Raw genomic sequence first — 23,363 nt, 5'->3', positions numbered from 1 at the left:
TTAAAAACTTTACTATTAAATGGATAATAGAATTTTATTTTTAATTATATAATATAAAAGACTCTTAATCTCAGGGCGGGTTGCTAGGCAATCAGAAAACAGACACTTATTATAATTACACTTAATTAAATTAATATCTATTTTACACATGTATATATTTTTAGGTATAGCAAAACTAACCAAGTTCACGATCTTCTTTTGATGATTCTTGGTATCTTCTTTTTTCTAATGTTATGTCCTATCGTCCAAAATGGCTTCCTACTCTTGCTGGACAGAAATTGATGAGGACCTCCTCATCCTGGAGACATCATTTCACCTGCGCGCCCAAACAACGAATGAATTTAAAAACTAAAACCTGCCTCGATGTTCAATGTAAACATCGATTGTCGCACAACAGTTAGGGATTTTTGCAAGTGATTTACTATCTGAATATTATTCCTTAGCACTATTTCTTGACTTCCATTTTTTCTTAAATTTACTGTATTTTCAATTATGATGGGAAGAGTTAAAATAGTTTTTATATTTGAATCTGCTCAACATGGCCTTGATTCAACAGACTTGTTGACTGCTGAATACATACCGCCATCTTGGTTTTGTTTTGAATCACAAATTTATTATGGACAATGAAAATTAGTTAGCTTGCTTTTTGGATAAACAAAACAAATGAACAATATTAAAATGATACATAAAATAAAACATATCAAAAACCCTTTATAAATCATAATATACTATCTACTAAAAAAGAGCATATTACAATATATAAGTAAAATACAAGAATAAAGAAACGAAATATAAAGTTAAGTACCCCAACCATCTTCTCCTCATTATATAAATCCACAATCAACAATTAACTCATCATTATTATTATAATAATACTATTTCCATTACAGTTATAAAAATATTATTTTTAATTCTTTTTTTTCTTTTATAATTGTTAAAGGAACTTCGGGAAAGGTTCATCTTCAAGTTGATACCAATGTTAAATCCAGATGGCGTCATCGTAGGCAACAGTAGATGTTCACTGACTGGACGAGATCTCAATCGCCAATTTCGCACTGTGATAAGGGAAACGTACCCTCCTGTTTGGCACACCAAGGTCCTCATCAAGAGGTCTCATAAAAATTTATACCTACAGAATCTCATTGCCATCATGATAACAAATAATTTCTTTATTATCAGCTTTTAACAATAATATGCTATTTTAACTTAAAGTATGATTATGTTTTGTAAGGTAATAAGGCTGTATTATATCTTTGGTGAAAGAAAGCTATAAGTGTTTACTTTTAATTAAGTGAGATAATAATACCATAGAATCCATTCTGTATAAACAATATAGGTTTTTGACTATTCTCTTTTGCATTAGAGGGCGACTCTGTCTTTTTGGCACTGCCACTCTTAATTCCTTCTCCAATTGTTACAATGTCAGAATAGTCACTTGTGCATGGTTTTTAGTGAAAAGTGTTTGACATAAACAACATTTTATTTACCTTTTAAGTAACATCAGTGTATTAGTAACAACAATAACAGAATCACCTTTTTGTTTAAAAAATAATCAATATTTTAAGGGAACAATATGAAATTATCATAGGTAGATGTTCAAAAAATAATGAAAGTTTTTGGGAAACAATTTCACATTTGCAAGTTATGCTCATTTAACTGCATTAAAATGAGGTAGTTTGCAGAATAAAACAAACAAATAAACGCCATAAATGGTGTAAAATATGCATATTAACTAAAAATATAAAGCCAGCTCTGATATATGGCTGCGAGACCTGAGGTCTATCAGGTACCCTAGAAAACAGAATCGAGAGATAGGAACGGAAATTCCTCCATACAATTACAGGAGTGATATGGGATCAAAGCCTTAACACATGGAGAAGAAAACTAACATTGAGCTACTTGTAGAGACTGATCAGTCAATATCTCATGATATAAATAAAGGAAAGAAGACATCCATCAGGACAACAATGAATGACAGTATAAACAACGTGGGAGGCCAAAAACCAGATGGATAGGCAGAATCAACAAAGATGTAAAAGATCTACATGCAGCAAACTGGAAAGCAGTAGCCCAAAGTAGGCAGGCATGGAGAAGGTTGGTTCGGGCGGCCGAAGATCTACAAGGTCTCTAAAGACAACAGAAAAAAAAAATTTGCAAAACAATATTCTAAAAACATAAAAAGCACGCCCTGATCAATAACATGAATTTGTACTTACGGCTTTGTTTCTTCAAAAGTGCAATATGTGCAAATAGTCTAAAAGTAACCCACACTACCTATTTTTTCCAATTATTGATCTGAATCAAGAAAAATTAGAGGATGGAGACCTAAAGATCTCACTTCTTTACGATACTAATTTATTGTAAAAAGAAAGGAAAAATTTAAATAGTGAATAAGAATAGAGTAATAGTTGCAGAAAGTTCATTAAATTAAGTTCTAAGGCTCAGGAAAAAAAACTTTCCTTATCTTTTAAGCAGTCGCTAATCAAGGAAAGGTTTAAAATCAAATCGATTTTGAATAAATTTTCTAAAGTAAATAATTTCATTATTCTTTTTTCAAATAAAAAATAAACTATTTATTATGAGCCAATCTTTTGACCCACATTGTAGGGTTAAAAATGATACAAAAAACTAAAATAAATTAACAAGTAAGAGAATAATATAACCAGAAATAAAAATAAACTATGGTGAGGTTAAAAATGATGTAAAATATTTGAAAATTTATATAAAAATAAATAAAGTAAATTAAAGAAAATATAAAAAGAATACATGAAATTGAAAAACACCGTGAAACCCTCCACTCCTGCCCTCCATGATAGCCTTATCTGACTTTTCAAACAGGCAATTATAGCGAGTAGGTTAGTCAATATCACAAGAGGAGATAATATAAAAAAAAGGAAATCCTTCCCCACTGGACCCGCCTTGCTAAGACTCCTGGGGAGCGACAGTCCTATATCACTTTTGAAATATTAGTTTAAAACGGGAAGAGGAAACTTTAAGATAGTTTAAATCAAGCAATATTTAACTTTCTTAAAGTCTCTTCTTCCCGTTTGGGCACTTATTTCAAAAGTGATATAGGACCGTCGCTCCCCGGGGGTCTTAGCAGGGTTTGATGGGGAAGGATTGGTTTTTGTGTGTTATGATCTCCTCTTGTGAGATTGTGACATGTACATCGACCAACCTACTCGCTATAATTTTCTGTTTAAAGTTTGACAGTGTGGAAGAGACTTCCATAAGTTTTCTCAAATTTTCCTAGCTACTTAAAGTTAAGTACATTGTGTTTATAAGTACCATGAAATGAAGTGAGATTGTGCCAGTTTTTAGAGTTTTTTTATATTATTATTTTTTTTTTTTTTTTATGCATTTGTTTTATTTACCAATATATTTGAATGAATTTAGTACGTAAAGAAAATTACTCATTTCATCTTTCTATTTTGGAGCCCAAAAAATGTTTAAGTGGTTGGTAGGAATATTTTTTTATTCTTGGAACAATCTCGTACCACTGAGTCGTGTAAGATAAGGCTACCCTTTTTTCTCCTTTGGGAGAACAGATCAGTGAGTAAGGTATTTCTATCTCCTGAACCAGGTTCGAATCTAGCTGTGCAGATAATTATTCTGTTTAATCTGTTAATGATTAATCTTGTATGTTTGGGAGCCATTTTGGCACGCAACCAGCATCTATAAACACCTAATGGTTGAGCATAATCTTGAAAATTTTAATCACCTTTTCTCATGACTGTTGCCCTAGAAACAGTACTTTCTTACAAAGTTCTAAACTTAAAACCCTACATGGTTTGTAGTAGTACGAGTTTTTTTTTTAAATCACTTGAATTCACTTGTAGCACATTTCTTATGGTACGCAATAGTTTATACTAAGTTATAGTTTTAAATGAGTTTTCATAGCAACAATTCACATTTTAAATATTTCTTCCATCTCCATAATTATAAAAATATCTATATAATATACGTATATTTGATTTCTAGGTTAATGGAAGACTGTGGAATAGCATTGTACTGTGATCTTCATGCCCATTCATCAAAACATAATGTGTTCATTTATGGCTGTGAAAATAAAAGAAACCCAGATAGAAGGCTGCAGGAGCAGGTGTTCCCTCTTATGCTTCACAAAAACAGTTCCGATAAAGTAAAAACCTTTAATAACCATTTTCTTACCATGTTAATGGGTCATTCTGAGATTATTAACAATTTTTGAAAAATATCAATTTATGAAAATGATTAGTTTGGTTTTGTAATTTGAATTAAGATATTTTCCTGATGAATATTCAATAATTTGGCTGAATTAGAAACATGATCCTGCCAAAAATTTTCAGATTCAAACTTTAAACCGCTATGGTTCTCACAATAAATATTACACTGCAGACAAATCAATTTCATCAAGAAAAAATTATAAACGACTTTTCTATCCAAATAAAAACTGACATTTATTGTTAGCGTAATCATAAAAGTGTAAAATGGTAATAATAAAGAAAAAAATCATAAACTAGAAAGAATATATTTATTTTAATTACAAAATTTTCAAAAATTAAATAAGTCTACTTGTTATATTGGTTACATCCATCTTTAATGATAAGTAATTAATTATTGAAAAATCCATTCAAATTTTGAAATAATCCTCAATGCCAATCCAATAAAAAAAAATTAGGTTACTGTCATTACTGAATTTTTGTAACGGACCTGACATTTCAAATTAAAAGTTAATATCAATTCTTAAGTTAAATTTAATTTTTTTTTTTAATATCTGATTCATATGTTAAAAGAAAATATCAAAAAAAATAAGTTATAATGTAGATTAATGAAAATTAATATACTAACCTGATTATCAAGGTCAAAAAGGTAAAGTCAAGTACATGCCAAAGACTGAAGAAGTGAGGATCTGGTAGCAGACAAGGTTCTTGTCTTCATTTGGGCAGCCATTCTTCAAAAATTGAATTAGCATATGATATTCACAATGATGAGTTGATTGTTAACTGTGGAACAATGTTGGGAAAAAATTAGCTATGGATGAAACTAATAGCTAATATCGCCATGGATACGATATTTATTTATCAATAGTTCATTCATGAATAAGGGTCGTATCCATGGCAACTTTAGATATTAGTTTCATCCATAGCTAATTTTGGCCCATCTCTGCTCTGGAATATATATATGAGGAAAAGGTTATTGGGGGTACGGTCAATGAAAAACACAAGTAAATAAAAACTAATTTATTAGTACCAATGTTTCAGCCAGAATTTCAGACCTTCATCAGGGCTAAGAACAAAAACAAGATAGCAACTAAATATGATTAAATGGAATTACAGAAAAACATGAAACATTAACTACTTATGTACCTATATTATCTATTATCTTCTTATTTTTCTGTGATTTTATTTAATCATGTAAACTCTACAAAGATATTGTAATAATTAAAAAATATTAAAAATAAAATAAATGAATTTATTATCGTTCTTTAACTTGTTTTAAATATACAGGAGATAGCTTGGGTTAAAAAAAAAACTCCTAAAAACTTCAATACTCAACAGATAATATAATTTTATAACATAAAAGACTTTTCTCAGGGCGAGTTACCTGGCAATCAGAACAGACGGCACTTTACTACTAATAACACTAACTTAATTTTTAGACATTTTACAAACACAATAAATTCTACTTAGAAACAAGACTAACCAATTACACAGCTTCCACCGATAATTGTTGATCTCTTCTCGATGATGTTATCTCCAACTCTCAACAATGGCTTTTTTTTCTTTTTCCCCTCTAGCTGAACGGACGTCTTCTCTCCAAGCTCGCAAAACCAAGAGTCACCGTTTCCTCTCCTCCATCTTCAACTTTTTACTCTCGATCCAATAAATAATCGATTGTAGTACAATCGCTATGCTTTATTTGCGATGTAATCAGTTTATTGATAATTTTCACTTTCCTCCATTTCTTCTTTGAATATTCCTTTTCCATAATTAGTGTATAGTAAGAACAAAAGTTGACAAATTTCAATTCATATTATCAAACAAACAACCCAACGAACACTTCGGAAGGACGCGCACCGCCATCTATCTCGTTTTGAAAGGCGTCTTTATTTTAGATAATGAAAACTGGTTAGCATGTTTTTTGATTTAAAATAACAAATAAACAATATACATAAATAAAAACATAATTAAAATAATTTATCTATAAATATCAACTATTTATTAAAAAAGAGGATATTACAATATATTACCTTATGCTTTTTCAAATGCCTTCAGATGTTTAGTAGAACACTTTTTCTCCAAGCAAATTTATTTAATATAATTATATTAAGATACCATTATATTAATATATACCAATATATTGGAAGCGCGGTGGCCATGGAGTAAAGAGCGTGGCTACTAACTCCAAGGACCCGAGTTTGAATCCGGCTGGGCAGAAATTGTTTTCAGTTACATTGTAGCCATGAGTCAACTCCTGTGGGTTCTGGAGTCCTCCTGGGGTCTCCACCCAACCAGCATCTTAAATTGGGTACCCTTAATTGGGTAAAAATCTGGCGGTCGAGTGTGATTCTGACCAAACCACCTCCTTGCACAACCATTGGTCTAGTAACAGTACTTCTTTACAAAGTACTGAACCCTAAACCTTCATGCAGATTTTAATTTTAATTTTTAATACCAATATATTAATTATTTAAATATACTATATATTTTCTTTCTTTCCACCATCATTTTTATTAATATAATATTTTTTATTTTGTTTCTTTAACCCTGTTATTTAATTAATTACATATGCATTTTCTTTTTTTCATAAATTTAATTTTAAATAATTTTCATTTTGTACATATATTTACTTACTATATTTTCATACGTGTTTTATTTTTTGTTCTTTGCTCTTTCTTAATTTTGATATTACTTATTCTCATATAGCCTTTATCTTCTCATGATACTAAACATTTTCTTTCATCAATATTTATGTATTCATACTGTTAGTTATTTTCTTATTATATCTTAGACTATACATTTTCTTTTAACACTATTAATGTATTTATATTGTTGGTTATTTTCTTATATTCTAATCATTCTGTTATTCCGTTTATTCATTAAGGTTGTTATCTTGTTTTTGTTCTTAGCACTGATAAAGTCATGAAATTCTGGCCAAAACGTTGGAGTTAATAAATACGTTTTGCTGATTTGTGTTCTTCACTGAGCGTATGCCCAATCATCTCCTCATATTTGGCATTTACCTGTGATATTGAAAACCTGGTGCTTTCCATTTTTGTTACGGTACTTACAAACAAACCCTGAGACAGTCAAGGAATAGTCATGGTTCTGACATTTTTAAACTCAGACAACAACTCAAATACATTTGTGGCGGCAGTGAAGGTTTAAAATAAATTTACCAAAACTATCAGCCAGTATCAAATAAATATAATTACCTATAAATATTATTATATTATATGAACAAGAAGGAATCCAAATAGCAGCATAAATAAAATGTATATTTCCATAAAATAATAATAAAATAACTTATTGAATAAAAGACTTAAAAAAAAAAAATTGAAATAAAATACTTCTTTAAAACACACTATTTAAAAAAAAAGATTAACTAATAATGATTACTTAAGATGCTGAAAATTATAAATATATACAAATTGAAAATAATTTTAGCTATTTAAATTTTATAAATGATATTGAATTTTGAAGTTTTCATTTCATGGGACCACACAGAATGAAAAAAGTTGACCACCCAGGCTTGAGAATGACCCTAATATGAGATTTAAATGAAAGTTACTTTATCTTGTTTTTTTTTTGTTTTTTTTCCAGTTTTCCTTTGAAAATTGCAAGTTTCGTATACAAAAAAATAAAGAAGGGACTGGACGGGTTGTCATGTGGATGCTGGGTATCGAAAACAGTTATACTTTAGAGGCCTCATTCGCCGGTTCGACCCTCGGAATGCGATCGTGCACCCACTTCAATACCAGTGATTATGAGGCAATGGGAAGGTCATTCTGTGAAACCCTTCTTGACTTTCTCGACGATGCTCCGGTTAAGGTACAGTTTTAAATATGCTCAATTATGTATGAAGATGCCAATGTAAATAATGCTACTGAAACCTGTTATGTGGATGTTTTTTAAAATTGGAAGTCATCCTACTCTTTTTTTCTGTATAGTGTTACAGCATGTTTCATATATTGTTTAGTCGTAGGTTTTTGTGATTTAGTGTTATAGTAACTACCTGTGATATGAAAATAAAAGTTATGATAGTTATATTGCAATTTATAAAACATACGATGAGGTTTAGTCATCCATAAAATGTATGTTATGGAGAATCACTCACCGAATTGTTTACATGTAGTTCACAACAAACTAATTATTGTATTTAAAAGACATGTCAAATCTCTCTTCTTTTTTTTTTTAATTCAATGTAGTAATAAATTATGTGTGCTATGTATTAAAATTGATTGTGCTTGACATCAAATTAACATTGTTTATAAGGAATTATATAATTTAATTAATTTTTTATAGCTATTATCCTTTAATTTAAGAGTTAATTTTATTAAATGTTTAAATAACTTATTTAAATCTTTTTCTGTTACTGCTTCCTATTTGATGACATATTAATCTGTACATCTGGTATGTTTTAACATAGCAATTTTATAAAAATAAATGAATTTTATATTATTGAGGTCTATCTTTGAAACTTTAAACCCTATATTGTCAAATATTTCAGCATATTCCAGTTGAAACTGAGGACAAAAATCCTCCAGAAATTACAAAAAGAGGGCTCAAGCGCAGACGAACCCGCAAACGTAAGCGTGTCTGATTATTCCAGGTATATATATTTATTTTTTTTCATATCATTAAAAAAGAAACATTTCTTTCTTATTTATTGATTAATACTGATCCTTGTTTTGATCAGTGATGATGGTGAGATAACTGATTCGAGTGATGACGAAAAAAAAAAAAGGGAAGAATATTTTCTTACAGCTCCACCACCATCTCCAGAAACTGTTCGTGAAAAATCGAGAACATATAAGGTAGTCATAGCTGTATATATTTTCATCACATGTAGCGATTATCAGCACATTTTTGTAATAATAATAAGTCTAATAAAAGATTTGTTCTTTTTAAATGTTTTATTTCAAGTGATTCCGCTAAAATATTTTGGTCATTAAACATGTAATTTTTGTTTAAATATGTATATTTTTATAATGTTAATTGTATCATTACATAATCCATTCTTAATATTTTTTTACGTTTATTTCTACTTTATAAACATTTCATCAATTATTTGACACCGAACTCTTAAATATTAATATAATAACTTGATTGATTGCCTTGACTAATGATATAACATTCTAAGTGAAATTTTCAGGAGGGTTCACCGAAGCCTCGTAGACATCCACCTACTGTTATAATTTTTTCACCACCTGCGCAAAGAAAAACCATGCAGGTTTTTAAAAAAAACCCTATAGAAAAACATAAACAGTTGATTTGTAGAACAAAATCATTAGTGTTTCGCTTTTGGCATTTTTAATTTAATTTTTTTTTAAGTCTTAATTTTTCAATATATATATACTTTTTTAGTAGACCAATTAATTAGTGCAGCATTGTTCATAGGATGTAGAACACAAATTAGTTCATTATTTTATTTTAGGATACACAAAATTTTTATAAAAATTTCCTCACTTTTTTTTGTTCGTTTTTTAATAAAAGACATTTATATATTTTTAAAATGCTTGACATTTTGACTAAACAATTAAAAATTGTGTAATTTTTCTAATATTTTTCAAATAAATGACAATTTTACATAACACTATAGTATATTATATAACTAGAGGTAGGAAGTTTAATTTTTTTTAACAGAACCAATTCCAAACAATTCAATTTTTGTGTTGAATCGAATCTTTAATTTGTTCTTAAAACTAACCATTAATTAGTATTAAAAATAAATCATTTAAAATTTTAATAAATAAAAACTACCCTTCTTTGAGAACTCGTTTCAATTCTCTTTGAAATTCTACATCAATTTCCCAATAGTAAAATAAAAACTTAATCAGCTATTTATCCTCCACAATAAAAAAAAACTTTTTTTTTTTCCTTTAACTGTGCTCACAGAATATTCAATCTTTTATTAGCAATTCTTGTTTTCTGTGTTTTATATTATGATAAAGTAAAAGCAAAAAAAAAATATATATATATATATATAATCCTACTTCTTCAACTCTTTTGAATAAAAAATCGACTTACTCTAAGTGAATCATGATTCTTTCCTGTGTATCACTTGAGAATACAAGTCTTTCAGAGGAGTTAATTTTTTTATTCAATTCCCGATTCACCTCCCCATTTTTACTGTATGCCTTTTAAATAACCGTAATAAAGTAACAAATAAATAATTTCAAACGTACAGGATAATCTCTATTAACAAAAAGAACATTTTTAATTCTATTCTTTTCTGGTTTCTTACTTCTGGTATTATCCCTTATTATTCTTTATTATGGTATTGTTATTCTTTATTCTGGTTTTAAAAATAATTATAACTTATGAAATTAAATTAATTATTGGTCATTAAGATACGTATTTCTTTACCTCTTTTATTTAACGCTATCATTTACAGCTCTGTAGAGCTGATAATCGACTTGGTTTTCAAAAATAAGGAGTTTATGATCCTCTTCTATGGTAGATATCCAGATTTAATTTCCGTAGAAAATCAGTGGACCATAGTTATTTCAAATTATGTTCGATGATCACTGACTTGTTTCCTATTCCTAAAACACAGTTCAAACTAGCATATGAGTCATTCTCTTAATTTGATGATATCATGACAATTTTTTTCTTTCAAAAATTAAAATTGAGTGTTTCATTTCTTTTTTATTACCTTCTGGTAATAATTCTTGATAACTTTCTGAAGCATGCATACACCTAGTATACTCTTTTCATACACACTGACATTAATTAATTCAATTTAATTTTTAACAATAAACAAACAAGTGAGGACTTCACGATTGACCAACTCAGCCATTGATACTCGATTAAAATTAAAAGCAATGTTAGAAATGTTCTCCTTAAGGTCTTAGAAACCGAACGATGCCTTCTTTCTCCAGTCTTTTACAGAGCAAGTTCTATAGATAGAAGTTCTAAATACAATACAAACTATTATTTTCCAATTTGGAAAAAAAGAATGTCTGGAACAGGGAAAAGTTTTCCAATATTTAACCTACAAAATTTGGTTAAAATTTTAACTTTTTTCAAACTTTTTTTTCAGTAGGTAGCTTGCTGTTCAAATATACTTCATTTATGTCTGCAAACTACAGCTGACAAGAACTATAGATATATTTTTTCCTACATTTCTTTTTAAATTTTTACTACTGTGAATCAGAAATAAAAACATTTTAATCTTCTTACAAATTTTTCAATGAAAAAACTTTTAATTTTCTGTATATTAAATAATACTCGAATAAGGACTAAATTGTAAGAATTGTAAAATGTTGTAATTTTTGGTTCATTTAATTTTTTTTCATAAAACTGATATTTATAGATACATATATTGCTAGAAAGCTTATAAATACAAGAATTAGTGCAAATATATTTTTGGAAACAGATGTGAATTTATTTTTTTTGTTTAATGTAAATACCACTTAACAATTATATTAGTTACATGCTCAAAAATGGAAGGAAAACATCTATAAGTTGAAAAATGTAAAAGAATTTTTTTTTTTAATAATATTTCATTCCTATTAATTAAACATTATTTTGAGGGTTGAGTCATAAGTAACTTTTATGAGATATTTATTTTGCTCTCATTAACTAACAAAATTATATTAATTTATTACGTATTTACCAATATTATCTATAACCTTCTCAATTTTCCTGGTATTTTATCAATTCCTTCCTTGTGGTTTAGACTGGAAGAAGTTTTCAACAGCCTGCCTGACTTAAAATCTTCAGTATTGAAGATTTTTACATTCTTATTAATTATTAGAACTGCACATTATCCCTGTAGTGAAGATGAGTCAATAACAAATCATTTTCGAGGAAGGAGTAAGAGGGGATAATTACTATTATTATTAACTTGGCTCCACAACTCGATGTCGAGTCCTGGCCTCCTACAACAGCCTCCACCAATCATTACGATCCTGTGCGGCCGCCATCCAGTTCCTCACTCCCATCATGGTCCGGCATCACCACTCACACCGTCACTCCATCGAAGGTGTGGTCTTCCTCTGCGTCTTGCTCCATGTATTACCTCGGTCACTATTTTCCTTGGCTGATCACTCTCAGCCATCCGAGCAGCATGCCCTGCCCACCTCAATCTACTGAACCTCACAAACTGGACAACGTCTAGTTCCTTATATAAAACTTTGAGCTCTTGGTTTGTTCGACTATCAGCCTTGGAGATAGTCCATGTTTTGCGAGCCATAAAGCAGAATTGGTCGAATAATTGTTTTATACAGTTAGATTTTGATGTCCTTAGACAAGGCATGGCTCCTAAAATAGGGACTGAGGCCATAATAATAGCGGTTGGCACATAGAACTCTTCCGACTCTACGATCCTGATTTCTTCACCGGGCCTGGGGATTTCCTCTGTGACCATGTATTTGGTCTTTTCTGCATTCACTTCAAGCCCCATTTTTCTTGCTGCTAAGAGGGGTTAAGCTGAAAGGAAATGTGAATCCAAAAGGCAGGCTTCATAATGAACTTCTATGGCGTAGCAGAGGAGTAGAAGCCAGTCACTGACTTGGTTTTGGAATAACTGTTAGTTCGGAACTTATTAAATATAAAGAAATCTATAAGGGATCAAACTGAAGCTCACTAAACGCACTATACAGTTCTTCATAATGATATTTCAGCTACTTCCAATACTTTAAGTGTCATTGGCAATAAATCTAAAAATATACGGCTGCCATTTTGAAAAATCTGCCATATTAGGCCAATGGACCTGCAGGCAGTAGTAAACTTTTTATCACACTGTTTTTGTTTTGTTTTTAATTTTTTTGCATGAAAATACATTTATACTTACTTCTAGGTTTAGCTAAATTTTAATCTATTTTGGGAAGATTATTGATTGACCGTGTGTATAGATGAATGGAATATGGTCCGGGTGCGGTCAAAAAACTGTTTTTTTTACCGCACTCGACCCATATTCCATACATTAAGCTATTTTTACAAGACTGGCAAGAATAAAATCATTTTTGCGAGTGAAGGACATTTTCTAGACTTGATGTTTTGAATCCCAAGAAACAAACAATCAAAGCTGGCATTCATCATTGAAATTTCTTTCACTTCTAATTATTTAATAAAAGGAAGATGAAAATAAATCATATAGTAAATAAACTATTTATTATGAGCCAACATTTTACCCCACCTAGCAGGACTTCATCGATATTATCTTACTTAAATATTATCTTTCTTACTTAAATATTATCTTACTTAAATATTATTTTATATCTGTTCGCTTTCAAATGTAACGTCATTTGCTAACCATCAAATTCCCCCACACCCTAACCCTGTTGATAACTCGCATCCGCCTCAAACTTATTCTTTCACTATACTTCATTCATTGATTGTATCTTAACCTTCATTTATTCTTATTTCCCTTGGTTTTTCTCTTTTAATGTTTACTGTATTTATATATTTCTCTTTTATCTACTTTTTTATTTGTTATTATTACCATTTTTATTATATTTTTTATATATATTTTTTAAATTCTTGTTTATTTATACTATTCACTGTACATCTTATTTTTATTTTATTTTATTTACTTTGTTCATTTTTCCATAAATTTTTACATATTTTACATCATTGTGTTTTTTTTAGCACAATTCCTGCAATATGGGGAAAAATATAGGTTCATAATAAATATTTTATTTATCATTTGAGTCATTTGACTGCACTCAGACTATCTTGCTTTTCTTAAATACACAGTCAATCAACGTTCTTCCAATAATTATATAATAATAGTTAAAGGATTTAAATGAAGTCTTTAAAGTTATTTTAAATAAATAAAATAAAAGTATTTGATTATGAATATTATTAATTAGTTGTGAAAATAAAGTTCAAAACATAATAGTTGTAAGGTAGATCCTATGATACTGTTAGAGTACTAACTGGTTATAATTACTATAAAGTTTAATTATGAAAAATATTATAACCGATTGTTTACTTAAAGGCATTAAAATGCTTTTATTATGTAACCATTAGCAAAAAAAAAAAATGTAAAAATGTTACTTGCCTACCAATGTAAATAGGGAGCCTTAGTTTAAATAATTAAAGTGGATTCAGGCTTGCTATATATTAAAAAGGTAAGAATGATTAAAAAAAAAAATTAAAAAAAAGAAGAAGGAAGTTAAGATAAAAGTTAAATGAGAAGATGGTTGAGGTGCGATCAGTGAAGAACACAAATAAATAAAAATTATTAATTAGCACCAACATTTCGACCAGAATTTCAGGACTAAGAACAAAATCAAGATAACAACCTTAATGAATAAACGGAATTACAGAATGATTAGAATATAAGAAAATAACCAACAATATAAATACATTAATAGTGTTAAAAGAAAATGTATGGTCTAAATAAAATCTTCCAAGTATTATAAGAAGATAAAGGCCATATTAGAATAAGTAATATCAAAATAAATAAAGAGAAAAGAACAAAAAATAAAACAAATATGAAAATATAATATATGTACAAAATTAAAATTATTTTTTTATTATCTTTATTGGAATTTACAACTGTACATATGGAGTGATCAGGCGTGTAGAGAAACTACCCGTTGGTAGCATTTTAATGAAGTTTTTACATTAGCAGGTCTTGTGGCCATATTTTTTTCAAATACCACAGAGGGTATCAGAAGCAAGGTTAGAAACTAGTAAGTTTGGATGGTTAGGAAATTTATAATGAAAGGAATGATACCTGGTCCAGGCTAGATCGGTTACATATAGAACATTAAGGTCTTTATGTATGATTTTATTAGTGACAAAGTAAGGAGCATTGAGGATTTTAGATTGTAAGGATTGGATACGAGAGGAATTCGAAGGTTTAGTAGAGCCCCAAAGCTCAACTTCGTAGTCCAGATGGGCCTTATTACTGTCATGTAGATCACTTTTGGAAAATTATTTAAAATTAAAGTTATTTAAAAAATGAGAATGAAAACATAAAAGTATATGTAATAAATGAAATATGTAAGTAAAAAAACAGGATTAAAGAAACAAAATATCATTAATATTGGCTTTTATAAAGTTATATAAGCCAATATTAAATCAAAAATTAATTTAAAAAGTTTAAAATAATTAAAATATTGATAAAATGAATAGTAAAAAAAGAAAGAAAATACATGCTATATTTAAATAATTAATATATTGATATATATTAATATAATGGTATAATAATATAATTATCTTAAATTAATTTACTTGGAGAAAAAGTGTTCAGCCCTAGTGTGGTGTAATGTTTTTAACATAAAATGTAAAAAACGCATAAGGCAATATACCTTTGTTGAATATACATCACATTCATACTTATTTTAACCATTTCATTTAAACTTTTGGCTAAAAGAGTATGAATATATAAAATATTTTCATTTGCAACTTAAGAGATCAGTATATAAAAATAAATAATATCTTATAATAAATTGCTAAGAGGAAATACAATATATTGTTGAGCCAAAGTGTAATTTAACTATTGACTAAAAATTAGTTAATAGTAAAAATTATTCAAAACTAAGGTGGTGCCGTTGAAAATAAAAGAAAACATCAAACTAAAATGCCAATGTATTTGACAACATGGTCATAAAGAGGATCCCTTTAAAGTCTGGATGCTTGTCACATAACAGCATCCCCGACATAAAATAAGAAAGGGAAGAAATAAAAATCAAATCAGATGATTTTTAAGGTTATAAGCTTTCTTTTAGAGCAATGTGCATCAAATATATATCACTGGATCTGAGAGGATGACCAATAGAAATATAGCAAAGAGGCAACAAATAGCAAACTATCTAAATTAAAAGTTAATAACAAAAAAAATCAAAAGAAATACTCCCTGAAGAAATATGCAATATTATAAATAACTAAATCACCATTTCGTGACACTTTTTTGAGATTTTATAAATGTTTCTCATTTCACATAGAATGCAGAGGCATATGCATGAAATTTAAAAATCATCATACTAAATTTTTTTAAAAGGTTTTGACTTCCATTTCTGAGCATTTAAAAAAAAAAAAGTAAAGTAAAATAATTTATTAATTAATTACAGTATCAAAATGAAATGAATTAATATTAGATCAGTTTCATTATTATTTTGGTTTGAAAATGCTTTCCAAAATATTTTATACTTAAAAATTAATGTATAATTTTGATTTTGTTTCATAATAAATATGTGTATATAAATTTATATATGCTTTTCGAACATTGTTTTTTGACAATTATTTCATTTCATAATTTTCTTTTAAATTACAAATAAATTCACCAAATTTTATTACATGTAATATAAAATATTTTATGAATATGTAGCATATATATAAATTACTTAGTGATTATTAATTTAGACATAGACATAACTAGGGATGAGATTTTTATGTTTTTCTACGACTTTTATATCTACATTAACACTTTCATATCCAGTGACACCAATATGTTGTTACGTGCAAACTAAACATTAGAAGCTGGTAACAACACGTTCGTGTCATGCTTAAGACATACTCCAATAGCCGGTGAAGGAGCTATGTTAAATTCCGATTTTGTTATTATTAATTCAGGTTCTAGCTAGCCACGGACATAGTTTAAAAAAAAATACCAGTTGTATAGTTAATTTTGAACTAAATTTATAAATTTAGTTGTCTGCATATTGTTAAAGTTTCCTAGGAACATTTCATGATATTTTATTTATATATTTCTAAATATTTAAGAGTTTTTTATATTATTAATTATAAGTACTTATTTTAGTCCAGATCACTTAAAACAATTTTTTTATGATTTGAATTATTTTGATGTAAAAATAATCAATCCATAGATAAAAATATAAGACACGACAGTTCTCAATTTTTTTCTGCCAAGGCTTTTATTAAGACACATTATTAAATATCTCTGTTTTTATTACATATTTATATAAAAAATAAACAAATATTTTGACTATTCCATCACATAAAAATCCCATCCCAGGTCTTAACACTCAAAAATAAAAATTATACATTTAATTTTTCAAAACTATCACGCCCAGCACTGAAATAGATCACCAATGAAAAGCATGTTTTTTAAATATGAGTAAAGCAAAAATTAAAATAATCTTAAATTAACTTATGTCGATTTTCAATACTGCATGTTGTACATATAGCAAACAAAAAGGCTAATTATTATTATGATCCAACAAGCTGAAACATACAAAAACTGTACATATTAGATCCCAACGGCAACAATAGACTTGGATAGCGCAGAACTCCATTCTTCGGGAGACGAGAAGATAAGGCAGAGTCCCCAGCGAAGCAGACCTGACACATCCAAACCCGTGACAATTAGGCTTGACTACATTGATATGCCACCAGAGCTTGTTATCACTTCGACTCAAGTATTCAATTCTTTATCATTACATATTCATTAAACACATCATATTGTAAAAAAATATATATATCCATTAAGCTTAATTTGCATTTCTATCAAATTCTTTTTCTATTCTTCTTTCATTATCACATTATGCGCATGCTTTTACTTTGCATCAGTTATTCAAGCATCCATTTTCAAGATTTTTAATCTTTTTGCCTGAATTCTCCTGGAAAATAATACACAGATAGATTTTCATATTTATATTTTTCTTTATATTGTAAACATTTTTAAAAACAGTTATAACGACTATCCATAAAACTTTGTAAAGTTTAATTTAAACACTTTCAGGGAAACGATCTGAGTGTATTTGAGCGCCTATATAAGAGTGCACAGCAGTCCAAAGGTACTCCAAATTTATTAAATATTTTATAATATTTATTATATTCAATTCAAAAGTTCGAACATTTTTTATTTACATTGTTTGGACATCTCATTTTTACATCAAAATAAATAAAGTTCAATTTATTACCAATTAAGTTAAAATGTTAAAGATTTTTTTGAAGACCTACTAAAATCTAAATTACACCCTAAAGTCAATATTTATATAATTTTGAAAGAAAATATTGGTTCTGGTATAAAAGAGAGAAAAGAACTTATCCTATTGATCCTTTTATCCATCTCCAAGAAAAAACAATTATAACTCTGTGTCAGCATTCTGGTTTTCTCTAAAAATGGTGACTGTTCAATGAAGAAAGCCTTGGAATATCGTTGATTGACCGTATGTAATACATAAAAGAAAGATGGTACGGGTACAGTAAAAAAGATACAAACAACTAAAATAATGTAACTAAGTAAGAAAATAAGTAACATGAAATAAAAATCAACTAAGGTGTTGCTAAAAATGATATAAAATATGTGAAAATTTATATAATAATGAACAAAGTAAATAAAAATGAAGATTATACCTCTGAGATGCTAATGGGTCACAATTTGCTATTTATTTTCCAAGCAATCTCCAGAGCTTGTACACTTAAATCGATGATTTCATCTCCTACCATTCAATATATCTCAAGTATACAGTGGACTATGGGTAATCCATTAAGAAACTACTTAGGACAAGCAGCCACTTAGTTCCAGAAGTAGAGGGTTTAGCTATTAATATCTTGGCCTATCTAAGCCCTATACATTCCCTCCACTTCTTGTCTACTTTCTTCCAGGTACAATCAAGGACTTCTTTAAGCTGATGTATTTTAGAAATTTGGCTCCACACGTTAAAGCATAGGCTCTTTTCTTGTAAGATAATATATGTAAGATATTAATATCTATTAATAGACACAAGTGGTGGTGTGGTTGGTATGATGCACTAGTGTCACTCTTACAATTTTAAAGCTATCTTCTCTACTTCAATAACAGTGATGTAATTGCTTTTTTTTCTAAGTGAAGTCATTTTTTATAAATAATTAAGTGGTATGGCGGCATTTATCAGCCTTTTGGTACTGTGCAACTCATCCTATTAGAATACAAATCCATTAACGAGAAGTTTATCTTGACCACTAGAAAGTAGGGATGCTCTTGAGAAGGGGGGAGAAAGTAATTGTCCTTTAAATTTTAAAATAAAATAAATGAAAAGTTTGAACACTCAACTTAAAGTAAAAACATTTTGCTTAGAATTAAAGTTAAAAAAACTACAACTAAAACATTTTTATCCCAAGAGCTTAATATTAACACAATTGTTTAAAATACATTTTCTTTAAAAGATATCCTCAGAGGGAGTATAGAAGGATATTGTTTGTGTATTCTCTATTAAAGGATTTGACAAAAGGACATCTTAATCAATATTGAAATGATATTACCTTCCTATGAATGACTTTTTCATAATCTAGTCACGTACAGAGATGCATTAATCTTCTTCTTCTATCTTAGTCCAATCACTATAGTGATTTTGGTAGTATATATTACTATGATCACTAAAAAGGGGTAAGATCTTATCTCACATTTATTTCAACTTCGAATCTAATAACAGATATTTTTATTGATCTCTTGTTACAAGGCAAATATTCCAATCACTTCATCCTTATTATATAAACTTGGGAGAAAATACTCATGGTTCTCATTATTATAATTGTTAATAATTCCTCAAATGCAATACAGGTTATAATCACTATAATTAAACAACAGATCACTGTATTTTCAAGAATTTCTGGATTATTTAACATCTAAGATTAAATTAATGAAGGCATGTTTGACAGAGGAAGAAATAATTTGGGGCTTTATCCAAATAATTTGTTTACATCATCTATCTTGAAATTAATATAGTTAAGTAATAATAAGCTCTTTCATAGCTAGGAGGAATGATCACTATAAACACATTATTTTTTATTGAGTCTAACCTATCAAAACTAAATACAATTAAATGTTGATTCAAGAGTGGATAGGAAAGAATTAAAGATTTTTGAAGCCAAAGAAATATTTGCATTTAAATATTAAACAAATATTTATAGAGAAAGAAAACATTTTATCAATATTTATTATTAACATACCAAATTTTGATCCATATTACTCTCAACTTTTATTCTCAAGAAACTCTCCAACGTTTCGGACCTCAGGCCATTTTCAAGGAGTCCCTCCTTATTTTGTATGTTAATAATAAATTAACCACTCTCAAACAATCATATAATATATCATTAATTATTTTATCAATATTTAAGCACAAAATTTTTGAAAAAATTCAATATAATGATTTAGATAAAAATTTTTAAAACACTTATTTTTTTTAATCATTCATTGATGGAGAACAGAAGTCTCAAAATCTCCAACTAGAAGAGACAGTTGTAGACGTTGCAGCCCTGGCAGGCAGAGCAAAAAAAGTTACAGGTATTACAAATATTACAATCAAATTTTCAAAACTTATTTATATCATGTAATATCTACATATTATTATTTTTATTAAATTTTTAAATCAAACAAATAGAAAAAATGAAGTGAAGTAGGCTTCACAATGTCTGCTAACATAAACCAGGACAATGATTTTTAAATAATAACAATGGATGTTTAATTAAATATTCACTGTTCACAGTCCTAATTCGAGTGATTTTGAAGCAAGATCAAGATATGAAACGACATTCCCTTACAGACAACAATTTTGGAGGGTTGTTTCACATGGCAGCATTTCTTACGGAGGAAACAACTGTGATCAGGAACAGCTTTTGAAGTAATATATATTATAAACACTATATGTTAGTATTTATGTAGTATATTACATAGTATTTATGTATATATTACAAGAGATATTAATATCAAAGAATATCATGATCACGGGCATATCTGCAAAGGCTGACCTCCGTTGCACTATCCTGCTCCTCAGAAGAAACTTTTTAAAGAAGAAATACAAAAAATAAAAAAAGTAAAAAAACCGAGCAAAGGGCTCCTTTGCTCTAACCATGAAGATGCCTAACAGCTTGGCCAAAATGTAGATATGATAAACAAAAGTAATTAGTTTATGTTATCAGTTTTAAAATTTCATATGATTGGTCTTTGATAAATTATTATTTGTAATTTAATTCAAGCATTATAAAATTTAAATCAAATAACTATCTGTAATGATTATTGCTAGGGCTTGTTCAGAAAAGTTAACGGAATTGAAAAAGAAGCATAAGCTGAAGAAGTTGAAATATTCCGAGAATGCTGTTCTTTCAGTGCCAAAACTATTCTTCACAAGTAGGCGCTTAAAACGGAAAGCAAGGTATGTGCTTTCAATATAAATATTCTAACAGGTATGTTACATAAATATAATTTTAAACCTATATATACAAGGTTACAAGTCACAGGTGTTAACATAAAATAAATCATTGCATGACATTGTTTTTTTTTTCTATACATCTCATTTACTTGTTGTAAAATATTATTTACACTTGCGAATAAAATAAAGTAAAAAAAAAAATTATAATTGATTTTGATCAAGTCTGGCACCTGGGACTGCTTTACTTTCTCACTATCTGTTCCTTTCTCACAGATGGATTATTCAAAATAAATCATAATGTTTCCTTTTCATCCTTCTTCTCTCAGTCCACTGGTGTTCCTCAAGGTCCCATTCTCTACACAGTCTATATAGCTCACATCGCAACCAATCCTAGCACTATCCTAACCACCTATGAAACATGTGTGCTCACAGTTAACAATAACCCTTTAATTGCATCCCACTCTCCAATCCCATATTACAATCCCCAAAGAATGGTGTCGAAATTGGAGGATTAAATCCTCACAAATCCTCTATACCCTTTGTCATAAACCTATCAATTGCTCTACAGTATCCTTTAATAATGTTGCCCTTACTCCTGTCAAACAGACCCACTACCTTGGACTACATCTGGACAAACGACTAGCTTGAAATCCTCACACAAGACTGAAAAGACAGAAAACTGCACATCGATTCCGACTAATACAGCACTTACTAGACAAACGGTCTAAACTTCCAATCCATCATAAAAGACAGATCTACATGACTGTAATAAGGGGCTTCACTAAACCTTCGAATTCCTCTCGTATCCAATCCAATCCTTCATAAAATCCTTAATCCTCCTTACTTTTCCACAAGCAAAATCATACATATAGACCTTAATGTTCCATATGTAACCGACCTAGCCTGAACCAGATATCATTTCTTTCCATTATAAACTGCCTAACCACCTAAATCTATACCTAACCTATATCTATACCTAAATCCACTAGTTTCTAACCTTGCTTCCTCTTCAATTCCTGACAATCCTCCGAGCTGTGTGCAAAGAAGATGGCCTAGAGACCATATAATGTAAAAATGTTATTAAAGTGCTATCTACCAATGGGTAGTTTCTCTACATGCCTGTATCAAACCATTATGATCTTACATAAAATTTTCTAGATGTATGATTATGTAAATACAGTTGTAAATGTCAATAAATAAAAAAAATTATAATTAAAATTATTAACTAATAATTATTAATTATTAATAATAGTCATATAATTATTTCAGAAGCTTCAATCTGGGTAAAAGCCTCAGTCCAAAAATTGAACCAAGATTCCACAATAACACGGAGGGTGAGGATGCAGTAAAGAAGAAAAGCCAAAACAAAACTAATCAAACAAAGGAGTAAGAAAATTGATATTGCATAATTTGGAAACCACAAATAGAATAATACCGTTTTTTAAAATAAAACAATATGCAATAATTAATTAATTTTTAAAAACTTACAGGGTGAAAAATGAAATAACTACAAAACCACGAAAATTTAAAAAAGGAGGGATAGTTTCTTTAGCAACAGTTCATAAAACCAATATCAAAGGTAGTTTTTGCTATATATCTAGAAATTAAATTCAAGAGTGATAGTGTTGGTAATCCGGGATCTCTAGAAGCCCTGCTTTTCCTTCCATACCGAGGTGGTGAGGCTTGGCTTAGAGTTCCTTTGCAGAAGTAAATAATGTATATAGATGCCAATGTATATTTATTTTATTGTAACTTAAATTTAATTTAATTTTTCTGGTATATAAATTATTATTATTATTATTTTTTTTATTGAGAAGATGGTCAAGGGTATTGTGAAAAGAAATAAAAATAGCTAACAACTATTTTTGTTTCTTTTCACCACTCCTCTGACCATTTTCTTCATAATTCTAAATATACAGTCAATTATATATATTGTAATAATCAAAAATTATTTAAAAGAAAAGAAAAGAATTTTAATCGTTTTAAAATAATTTCAAATATAAAAGAAATAGCTTGGGTTGAAATTAAAAACTTTAATTTTTAACAGATAATATAATTTTCTGGAAGATTATTGATTGACCGTGTGTAAAGATGAAAGGAATATGGT

At 28.7% G+C, this 23,363-nt stretch overlaps 1 protein-coding gene across 1 annotated transcript in view; it reads left to right on the top strand.

Moving 5' to 3' along the window:
* The window catches only part of LOC106677164 (cytosolic carboxypeptidase 2), a 67,004-nt gene that overhangs the window by 41,307 nt on the left and 2,334 nt on the right, over nucleotides 1–23,363 (top strand). Inside the window, exons 9-20 of the mRNA XM_024359689.2 lie at nucleotides 941–1,110; nucleotides 3,982–4,141; nucleotides 7,806–8,033; nucleotides 8,723–8,814; nucleotides 8,902–9,019; nucleotides 17,378–17,542; nucleotides 17,866–17,920; nucleotides 20,316–20,391; nucleotides 20,594–20,728; nucleotides 21,131–21,259; nucleotides 22,526–22,642; nucleotides 22,747–22,835. Of these exons, the coding sequence (XP_024215457.1) occupies nucleotides 941–1,110; nucleotides 3,982–4,141; nucleotides 7,806–8,033; nucleotides 8,723–8,814; nucleotides 8,902–9,019; nucleotides 17,378–17,542; nucleotides 17,866–17,920; nucleotides 20,316–20,391; nucleotides 20,594–20,728; nucleotides 21,131–21,259; nucleotides 22,526–22,642; nucleotides 22,747–22,835 (1,534 nt within the window). The remainder of the gene's footprint in view (nucleotides 1–940; nucleotides 1,111–3,981; nucleotides 4,142–7,805; nucleotides 8,034–8,722; nucleotides 8,815–8,901; nucleotides 9,020–17,377; nucleotides 17,543–17,865; nucleotides 17,921–20,315; nucleotides 20,392–20,593; nucleotides 20,729–21,130; nucleotides 21,260–22,525; nucleotides 22,643–22,746; nucleotides 22,836–23,363) is intronic.

This window comes from Halyomorpha halys, unplaced genomic scaffold (assembly GCF_000696795.3).
Source record: "Halyomorpha halys isolate HHAL.00 unplaced genomic scaffold, Hhal_1.1 Scaffold89.1, whole genome shotgun sequence".
Taxonomy (NCBI): Eukaryota; Metazoa; Arthropoda; class Insecta; order Hemiptera; family Pentatomidae; genus Halyomorpha; species Halyomorpha halys.
This window is presented reverse-complemented; position numbering and strand designations above follow the sequence as displayed.